Below are 10578 nucleotides of genomic sequence, written 5' to 3'. Positions count from 1 at the left end.
ACTCATCCAGTGCAAAAAAAAAAAAAAAAAAAAAAAAGTAGACAGTTTTGCTGTTTGCAAACTAACCCTGCTTTTATTTGTGAATGGATTCATTCACCCTCTGCCTGAAAGAGCCATTTTAGCCAATGGTCGGCGTGCGAGCGCTGCCTCCCAGCTCGTTGGGATTTTCTCTTCGAGGCTCTGCCTCTCTGGTTAGGCTCCCAGGCATCACATGATTAGGTCCCTTCCCTTTGATGGGGTCTCTGACATCTTGAAGCAGAATATCAAACAACTAACAGCAAAGAGTAACCATGTCTCCTGGATTGTTCTGCTGTTAACACCTGGGTTTGATGACCGAGGGGGAAGGGAGGCTCATTTTTACAGATGAATCAGAACCTCGTCTGACACCTCTGGAATGACAGCAAGTAAAGCCCTAGATGCCCCTTGCATCCCCTCACATGCATGTGACTGGGCATGTGGTTGGGTTTACCTCACATGGAGACACAGGCAGTGAAGGAGAACTGCAAAGGAGCCAGGCAAAAAGCACCCTGAAGTTGATCTTGCTCAGAAGAAAGAGACACATCCCTTCCTTGCAGCCAGCAGCCCCACGGAGATGGTGAGACTCTTGTCCACCTCTGCCCACCCCATGAGGCACACCCTGGCCTATTCTGGTGCTGTTAATCTCAGCATTGTTGCATGTTTTCCATTGTGGTGATGAACAAGGAGCTGGGGGTGCCTGGAGGGAGCAGGTCCAGCTCATCTGGAGCTCCTAGCCAGCAGCGGTCAGCAGGACAGGCTCACCAGGGCCCTGTGAGTGCACCAAGCAGGGCATGTAGGGACATTGGCTTTCCCCACCCACTCCTGGTGGCCACGTCAGGCTGGGAAGGCAAATGACAGCAAATGCTTGTGCTGGGGGAGGAGGTGAACACGATTTTGCACATTGAGGAAAGTCCCAGTTTAGCCTGTGCTTGAAAGTTTGAAGAGAGCAATTACTGCCTCCAGATCATTCGTCTGCCTTTCGAGGAATGATGATGGACTTAGATCATCACCCGGGCCTGGGCAGATATCTCGAGAGCTGGCATTAGACCTCTGTGAGCTCTGGCCCTGTGAATCCGGGTCACCCTGGCAGAGCCAGCACACCGAGAGAAACTATTCCTGGAGCCTTAGCTGAGGAGACCTGAGCTAAATGAGGTGAGGTGGCACAGGAAACAGGATGAAACACCCTTCAGCAATGGAGACGAGAGAGTTAACCCCCTGCCAGTGTCAAAGCCAAACCAGGAGGTGAAAAGGCAAAGGGAAAAGTGCCTCTGTACCACCGAATCACACGTCAGAGGCCATCACGCTCTCTCCCAAGACAAACAAGATCATCCAAATCTGGGGGTTGCGCATGGGAAAACAATCCACCAGGCAACAGAAGGCCTTGATACGCTGAAGGAACAGGTGGAGACCTCTGTCGATGCAAGAGAGGGGCTTTCTGCTCCAAGCTGGGCTTTGTGGGGACTACCAGGAAGAGATCCATCTGTTATCAAGCCAAGGAAGCTGCTCCAGCAGAGCATGTGGTGTCAGAGCACGTAAGCTGTGGAGAGGAAAGCCACCTCCAATGTCCCAGTGGACATGTGCCTGCAGTGCATGGGGCAGCCGGCAGGTCCCATGGAATCTCTTCCACCATGTGTGCTCTGGCCTGCTTGGAGGAAGGAGGGGTTAAATGGCTGATCCTTCTCTCAACCACCTTCTGCTCAAGCCCAGGCTTAAGAAGGGAGACTGCAAAGCGTGTGGCTTGGCAGAGCATGGATGCAGTCCCCCTCAAATATTGGGTGACTGGAGGGACCGACTGGGTGCCCAGGAGGAGGCACACACAGGCCTGTCGGTGCGTGGCCAGAACTGTGCAACCGAGAGGATGACCCAACCTAGAAGATACCACCCACCCTTCATCCCCTGGGCCTATGTCGTGGGCCACCACCCCACAGCGTGGGGGGAAAGACCCATGTCTTCCAAAGCTGGCACCCACCACATCTCGGGGCTCTGCCAGTTCTGCCCCTTTTCCCCATCTCAGATTGTCCCTTAATCACAAGCAGCTTGGGGAGACAATGTAACAACCGCACCAAAGAACCAAGCTTGTTCCCCTTTGTCTTCTGCTCCTTTGAGGCTCTGCAGCTGAGGCGAGCCATCACGGCCTGGCCGGCACACACCCGATGTTGTCTCCTGGGGCAGCCGAGCAGGAGGCTCCTTGGCATGAGGTGACACCGCATTGGCACGAGATGATGGCATGCCAGCTCTGCGGCAGATTGTCAAGGCAGGGCTCAGCAAGCTGGCACCCACACCATGAGGTCATCTTCTGCTCCCCAGCCCCGGGCTCCCCAGCCCCTGCCCAAGCCAAGCACCTCAGCTCTCATGCTTTTGCCTCCAGACAAGCCGTCATCTCAAGCGGGACCACTGAGTTCTCCCCAGAGATGCAGGCAGCCCCCCTCCTCCCTCCAGCACATGGCACAAGAGGCTTTTAGGCTGTTTTTTGCTGGAGTTCACACAAATCTCCCCTTCCCCATTCCCACCCCCCTTCCCTGTGCAACTGAACTCAGCCATTGAGCCCAGCGAATGGTTTATTTCCCAGGTTAGCACAAAGCAGGGGTCTCTGTGTGCCCCTGGAACCAGCAGAACAAAACGCACAAAGACGTTAGAGGGCCATTTGTAACCAAATCCCAACACACCAGATACTGTTGGGATTATGTCAGAAATATTTTCCCAGAATGCCCTCCCCCCATGCTCCCTCCTACAGATGTTCAGCCCCCACACCACAGATGTTCCTCTTGCAAAACGAGCTTTCCCCTTCCTCTCCCAAATGCCCCTGATGTTTTGCACATTGCCTTCACCAAGGTCTCTTCCACCCCGCCCTCCATGTCCCTCCCTTCCCCAGTCCCACGCCGATGGATGCGTGGAAAGGCCAACCTGCCTTCTCATGCGGGGCTGAGCGGATGGGCCAGGGCTCTGCAGGGACACTGTCTGCTGGGTGTCACTGTCCCTCTTACCTTGTTCCCATCATGCCCATTAGAAAAGCTCTCTCCCTGTTTTGGCCTCTCTCTGCGCACAACCTCCAGGCTCGCCAGACTGTGGTCCCCTTGCAGGAAGGCAGAGGGATGTGAGTGAGACCCCTTAGAGCATCCCAGTGCCTTCCCACAGGCTCGGTGTCCTGTGCTCTCCTCCGCTGTGTGCCGAGCTGGAGGGGATGGGAGCTCCCGGCTGCTCAGCAGACGGGTTGGCGGAGTGTGGCTCCTCGCTGGCGAGGGCCTTCAGCAGCGGTTTGTTCCTCAGGGATGCCAGGCGCGTTTCAGACTCTGGAGGGAACAGCCAGACCTTCCCCTCCAGCACCGGCAGCCCACGCAGAGCACGCTGGGGGAACAACCTGGCAGCCCGTCAGGGCCTCACTCCAAGCCCTGTGACAGACAAGACAGACAGACAGATGGATCTCCATAGGCAGTGGGCTTACACTGCCAGTGCCTCTGCTCACCAGTGCTGGCCTTGGCCCCCACCGGCTGCCGACAGCCTGTCCATGCAGAGACCTCTCATCTCGCCCTCACCCACGTCCCATGAGCTCTAGCAGGAGAGCAGGGGGTCCCACAGGCTCAGCCCATGAGGGTGGCAAGCAGAGGGCACACAGGACCCTGGCAGGAGCAGTGCTTCTTCCTGACCCCAGCACACTCCTGGCTGCGCGCAGGGCAGAGATGCCAGCTCTGGGCTCTGTCACGGCAGCAGGGCTGGGCACACGGCTCCTTTCCATCCTTCCCTCCTGTGCTAGTGGCAGCAGCTGGGAAAAAAAACATTTGTTCTGATACCCATGGGGCTGCTGAGCTGTGCCAGGCGCTTTGGTTGCCGGGGCGGCAACCTCGACTGCTTCCTCTGCCAGCAGGAGTGCCCAATCCAAGAGCCACAGAGCATGCAGGGCGACACGAAGCAGGACTCTCCCAAGGACTTCAGATGCTGCCTCCTGTCTGGGACATCGCAGCTCTGTTATGCATTATAAGCCTCTTCTCTCGTGTCTTTTTTTCCTCCTGAGCAGGTTATATACGCAAAGCAAACCCCGAGAAGGATCCCAAAGAGCCTTAAAGCGCTGGAGCGCTACCAACTGTCATGATGTCCCGCGACTGACACCAGTGTGGCCCAGGCAAAGCCCTTTACTCATCACCTCCTCCGCGCAAGAATTCCTGTCTCCGCCAGGCTCCCAGGGAGCTGGGGTGCAGTGTGGGGTTTTTCTTCAAAGATAGAGTTTATTGCTAAAAATGTTTTGCTCAGTGATAGCTCATATTTACATTGATATGTTTTTAAAGGAATATTCAAGTAAACATTTCCAATAGTTTCTGGCATAATCTCTAGCTTTTTTTTTTCCTATACACAAACGTTAAAAATAAATAAACTGTACACAGAAAATTTCCTTTAACATCTCTACATGACTATATGTATTCCCACACAACAAAACGATTCCACTCTTTCATAGATTTGTACTTTTCTTTAAAATTTCCTCCTTAGTTAATTGTTATACACTTAAAAAAAAAAAAAACAACAAAACAAAACAACACCCTAGAGAGCTTGGCAAATTAGTTCAAACATCAGTGACAAGGGCTGAAAAAGACAAAAAAAAAAAAAAAATACAGCACAGAGAAACAACCGCCTTTGGGGATGCTGCCATTCTTTCTTCTCTTGTTTTTTAGCCCTCCCTCCCCCGTTCTCCTTTTGATAAAATCGTCTTTACAGGAAATTTCTGCCCTTTCTTTCAGCAGGAAAGAGCTCAGGTTCTGTGGGGATGGGTTTAAAATGTGGTCCTATGTCTTTAAAATAATAATAATAGCAATAATAATTATTATAATAAAAAACAGCTGCGATTTCCCCCCTCTTCCTTTAAAATCTCTCTATTTACACTGCTGGTAGTGTTTTTTTTCTTGTTTTTTTTTTTTTTTCTTCTTTTTTAGTTTTTATTCCCTTTTGTTAGACGCTATATATGTATAAAAATAGACATCTGATTGTAGTGCTTTACTGTGCCTTTGGCCTGCCCTGCAGTTCCTGGGTATGCTTTTCCCCTTTCGAATAAAATAACATTAAAAGAAGTCCAAAAATCTGTAAACCACCCCAAATGAAGGTGGGTGAAATTGAAAACCACCCCGAGCGAAGGCGGGTGAAACCAAAAAGCACCCCTAATGAAGGTGAGTGAATCCGAAAACCACCCTGAATGAAGGTAAAACTGAAAACCAGCTCGAATGAAGGTGGGTAAAACCAACCCCGAATGAAGGTGGGTGACACCGAGAACCACCCTGAGTGCAGATGGGTGAAATGGAGAAACATCCCAAGTGAAGGTGGGTAAAACGGAGAACCACCCCATATCAAGGCAGGTAAAACTGACTCTGAACAAAGGTGGGTAAAACTGAGAACCACCCTGAATGAAGGTGGGTAAAACAGACCCCAAACGAAGGTGGTGAACCCGAGAACCATCCCAAGCGAAGGTGGGTAAAACCGACCCTGGACGAAGGTGGGTAAAACTGACCCCGGATGAAGGTGGGTGAACCCGAGAACCATCCCGAGTGCAGGTGGGTGCCGGGGGTGGGCGTGGGGCTAGCAGGAGCACTTGCACTCGGCGATGAGGGGGTACTGGACGGGGATCCAGGTACAGTACTTCTGGCTGGACCAGCCCTGGCAGTGCCAGCGCAGGAACGTCTTGGTGACGGAGCGCACGGGCTTGCAGAACATCCCCTCGGGCAGAGAGCAGGAGCGCTCGGCCAGGCAGTTGCCCTCCTTGATGTAGCGCGGCCAGAAGCGCACGCCCAGGTCCTTCCAGGCGTAGAGCACGGGGCAGCGTGTGTGCGCCCACAGCCACTGCAGCACCTTGCGCCTCGCCTTCTTGCCCAGGCGCAGCCGCGGCCCCGGCTCGAGGCGCCGCAGCTCGGCGGGCAGCGCCCGGCCCCTCGCCGCCCCCGACGCCCCCGACGCGTTCCCCGGCGCCGCCACCGCCATGAAGCCCGGGTCGAAGTGGCCGCCCAGCTTCTTGCGCAGAGTCCTCTCGTCCAAGTCCTGCTCCTTCGGGTCGTACTCGGGGTCCGGGTGCTCCACGATGTCCTTGACGGGCAGGTTGTCGCTGGGAGACGGGCGCAGGCGCAGGAAGGGCTGCGCGCCCGCCGGCCGCGGCAGCAGCGCCAGGCAGGAGCAGAACAGCAGCGCCCGCATCGCGCTCATGCTCCGCGCTCCTAGCGCTGCCCGGCGCCCGCCCGCCCCCGGCGCCGCATAAATAGGCGGAGACGCGAGTCCGACCGGGCCCGTTACTTTAAATAGCTCGGCCGGCCGCGGGGGACACGCTCATCTGCGGCTCGCCCCGCCGGTCCACGGGGGCCGAGCCTTCCTCCTCCCCTGCGGGCGGCGGGCAGGGCAATGCAATGTGGCTGAGCCTTCCTCCTCCTCCTCCTCCTCGTCCTCCTTGCCCAGGGGCAGGGTACAGCGGCTGAGCCTTCCTCCTCTTTTCCCCGGCAGACAGGGCACGGTTGATGAGCCTTTCTCCTCGTCCTCCTCCTCCTCCCCTACGGGCAGCGCGCGGTGTCCAAGCCTTCCTCCTCGTCCTTCTTCCCCACGGGCAGGGCACAGCAGCTGAGCCTTCCTCCTTTTCCCCGGCGGCCAGGGCACGGTGTCTGAGCCTTCCTCCTCTTCCTCCGCCGCCGCCGCTGTCGCTCGCTCCCCCCAAAAATTCACAGCGGACTCGTCGCCATCGCCATGGTGACAGCTGGGCCGAGCCCCACGACAGCTCGTCTAGACGGTGTGACAGGCTCTGGCGTGAGACCGGAGCCCGAGAATAAAACGCTCCTTTATAGCCGGGCGCGGGGGCGGGGAGCGCTCGGGGCGGCGCGGGGCTCAGGCGGGCGGCGGCGGCGCCCGCGGCCCGGCTGGGCTGCTCATGGCGAGCGGCGGGGGCGGCCCGCGGCCCCCCGGGGCATTCGAGGCGGCGGCGGAGCGGGCGGGCCCGGCGGGCAGCCGCTCAGCAGCCCCGGCGACCCATCCTGCCGCTGCTCCGGGGGCTCGGGATGCCCCGCCGCGATCAGCGCATCCACCCGCGGCTCCGCGCCTCGCCCGGAGCCCTGCGCTGTTTCTCGGCTCCGCGCGGTTCGGCTCAGCTCGGTGCAGTTCGGCTGCGCTGGACTGGGCTCAGCTCAGCTCGGTGCAGTTCGGCTGGGCTCGGCTCTTAGTTCGCTTAGGTGCAGTTCGGCTGAGCTCGGCCGGGCTGCGCTGGCCTCGGCTCCGCTGCTGGGCTCGGCTCTCAGATCGCCTCCGTTCTGCTGGGCTCGAGGGCTCTCACTCTGGCTGGGCTCGGTTCAGTTCGGCTCCGTTCGGCCGGGCTGTGCTGGGATCGGCTCTCAGTTCGGCTTGGCTTGGCTCAGCTCAGTGCGGTTCGGTGCAGTTCGGCTGAGCTCGGCTCGGCTGTGCTGGGCTTCGTTCTGCTGGGCGCTCGGCTCGGCTCGGCTCGGCGCCCCGCCGCCCGCCCGCCGCGCTCTGCCGCCGCCGCCGCGGTTAAATACGCGCCGGTTGCGGCCGCTCCGCCCCCGCTGTCACTGTGGCCGCGCCTGCGGGACCGCAGAGCCGCTCCCCGCCCCGGGCATCTTGCCCTGCTCCGCGCTCCGCAGCCGCTCCGCTGCCCCCGGGCGCCGCTGCTCCGCGGTAGCCGCTTTCGACGCCCTCTTCCAGCTCAAGGAGGAGCAGGGTGCCGCGTCCCAGGAGCCCCCGGGCAGAGCAAACCCACCAGAAACGCTCCAGCATCTTGGCACCCTCTGCGAGGGAAGCTGAAGCCTTCCCGGAGCATCCCTTGAGGGATGAGAGAGCGTCCCTGCATCCCTCGTGGGATGAGAGAGCATCCCCGCATCCCTCGTGGGATGTGAGAGCTTCCCCGCATCCCTCGTGGGATGTGAGAGCTTCCCCGCATCCCTCGAGGGATGAGAGAGCGTCTCTGCATCCCTCGGGGAGTAATAGCAAGCCAGGTTAAATCGTCGTCTCCCTTTTTGCCCCCTTCTCTGCAGCGCAGGGCTAAATCTCTTGGTGGAGAACTGGTCCCACAGCCTTTGAGGCACAGAGGGTGGGAACCTCGTGTGCATCTGCACAGCGAAACCCCAAACCCTTCTCACCTTCTTTACCTCCACGTTGCTCGTCGCTGAGCTCATGCTTGAATAGTGTCCAGAAATTGGACACACAGCTGGTTCCTCCAGGCTGACAGTGTGTAAGAACATTCCTGCCCATGCCAGTCACTCCCTCCCGAAGGCATGAGAGAACCAGCTGCCCACTGGGGCCAAGGCAGGCTGCAGAGCTAGAGAGGCAGATTGCGGGGCTGGTTTTTCATCGCAGTGTGCACCAAGCAAGGTGCACCCCACCAGTGCATGCTGGGCATGCACGGAGCTGGCTTTACTCAGTGAACTGGTGACTGGGGCGTTTCCCACAGGTTTCTGTCTCTTCACCATCCCAGAAATGCCAAATGTTGTGTTCAGACAGGAAAAGAACACAAGACCCCCCCAAAATGGAGAGGTTAGAGATCCAGCCCTGAGTATGCACAAAGTCAGAGCACGCCCTGGACTTCAGGGTGACAAACCTACCATGCACTGGCTCTGAAGCCGGTCACAGTGCATCCCGGTTATTTACAGTACGCAGGATTAAAGCACTTCATTTAAACGTACCCGGCCTTTCTTGCCTTGCTGTATGTTTCTGCTCTCATGATCCCAGCTTGGTTTGCTGGACTCTGAGCTTTTCTTCACTCCTTTGGCTCACACACACTCTGCAATTCAAGTGAAACAATACCATGCCCCAGCCCTTTTAATGCCAGCTCTCAAAACTGTTTGCAAGAGAGATATGTGAGTGGTATCGGGAAAACATTCTCATTCCTGATTTCCTGACCCCAACCCACATGGTGCTTGAGCTGAAGGCAGTACTCACTTGCTGCTGGCTGGGAGAACGCAGGTCTCGACAGTGTCAGAATTAAAGCAAACACGGTAATGAGAAGCAGCTCAGGGCAGAGACACCCAAGAGTCGGGAACAGGGCAATTACTCAGAGAGATGTACTGCTGTTGGCACTGCTGCCTCTGTAAATCCTGGTGAGGGGATTAACATCTGACTGTAATTGTATTAATAAAATCCAACATGTATACAGCATTTTTCATCCTGAAGGATCCCAAAGCACTCAAGTAATTTAATTCCTTCAGCTGTCTCCTGGACTTTATAAACATACTTCTTAATCACCCTGCCCCAGGAGATGATAGCTTTGCTCTGGGCACGCTCACGTTGCCTTGGCCAGTGCCCCGTGGGAGAGGAGAGGCTCTCCAAGGTGGGCTGCTGAAGGATCCCCTTTTTGGAGGCAACATCCCTGGAAAATGGTGTTTGGCACATCCCAGGGCAGTGGGGGGAAGGCACCGAGGTGTGCAGGGGGCTTCGCAGTCCCTCCCAGCCTTCCTGGCAGGGAGCCTGGGGTGGGCTCAGCGCCGTGCTCTTGTGCTAGCCAGCATGCAGCCTTTCATTCCGCAGTCTTCTGAACTTTTCAGGGGGCAGGGGGCATAAAGACAAGCCCCTGGATAGGAAATTGAAAGCTTAACCCTGCCAGCACACCAGCCAAAGGCTCCTTCTTCAGTCCCTTCCCATTCTCTTCTCTTCAGGACCAGAGGCACTAGGGCAAAGTCCTGTTTCTGGCTGCGTGCATGAGCTGAGGGGCTGAGCTGTGCAGTGTGTTCATATACCTTGCTGCTCTGTGCAGGCACACAGCCCAATTCACAATGTAGCCCTTAATTAAAGGATTTGAAGTTGGAAAGGGTGCCGATCACCTACAGAAAAGCCTTATCAAAATAATTCCATATCAGAATAAAGATGTGATGTTAAAGGCACCTTCTGATGGCTAAAATGCTTGCAAAACCCTTAATTTTTTTGCTTCTTTCTCTTATCTGACATCCTTTCACCATCTGAAAAAGACCTGAAAAAATTTATGACAGAAGAAAAAGGACATTCTACTGCACATTTAAGACTTAGGCGGTGCCGACTGTTTTCACTGGAAGGCTCCACAAGCAAGTAAATTCCTGGTAGCAGCAAAACACCAGTGGAACTGTCTTAGCAACACAGTTATTCAGCCGAAAAGGTTTTTTGTCTTTTAGCTTGTTTCAGGCACCATAATTTAACTCACAGCCAGGGGTAAAGATACAGAACAAAATTCTCTGTGTTACAAAGCCGTTCCTGTTCCTTCAGCTGTATGCACGAAAGCTTCCAATCCACACCTTAAACCATGACAAAACATCCTGCCCTGTCCAGGAAAGCAGGAAGCCCATGGATTGAAACAAGAAAAGAGGAGGTGAGGGAAGGAGAGGAGAGGGGAAGGGAAGGGAAAGGAAGGGAAGGGAAGGGAAGGGAAGGGAAGGGAAGGGAAGGGAAGGGAAGGGAAGGGAAGGGAAGGGAAGGGAAGGGAAGGGAAGGGAAGGGAAGGGAAGGGAAGGGAAGGGAAGGGAAGGGAAGGGAAGGGAAGGGAAGGGGGGAGAGGAGAGGAGAGGAGAGGAGAGGAGAGGAGAGGAGAGGAGAGGAGAGGAGAGGAGAGGAGAGGAGAGGAGAGGAGAGGAG

General features: G+C 56.2%; 1 protein-coding gene across 1 annotated transcript; it reads right to left on the bottom strand.

Moving 5' to 3' along the window:
* Positions 1 to 2888: 2888 nt before the first annotated feature.
* Positions 2889 to 6207, bottom strand: LOC128853721 (noggin-2-like). The gene has a single exon (XM_054080655.1). The coding sequence runs from the start codon at positions 6190 to 6192 to the stop codon at positions 5575 to 5577; it is 618 nt and encodes a 205-aa protein (XP_053936630.1). The 5' UTR covers positions 6193 to 6207; the 3' UTR covers positions 2889 to 5574.
* Positions 6208 to 10578: the final 4371 nt, after the last annotated feature.

This window comes from Cuculus canorus, chromosome 15 (assembly GCF_017976375.1).
Source record: "Cuculus canorus isolate bCucCan1 chromosome 15, bCucCan1.pri, whole genome shotgun sequence".
Lineage (NCBI taxonomy): Eukaryota > Metazoa > Chordata > Aves > Cuculiformes > Cuculidae > Cuculus > Cuculus canorus.
Note: the sequence above shows the minus strand (reverse complement) of the source record. Positions and strands in the feature narration are given on the sequence as shown.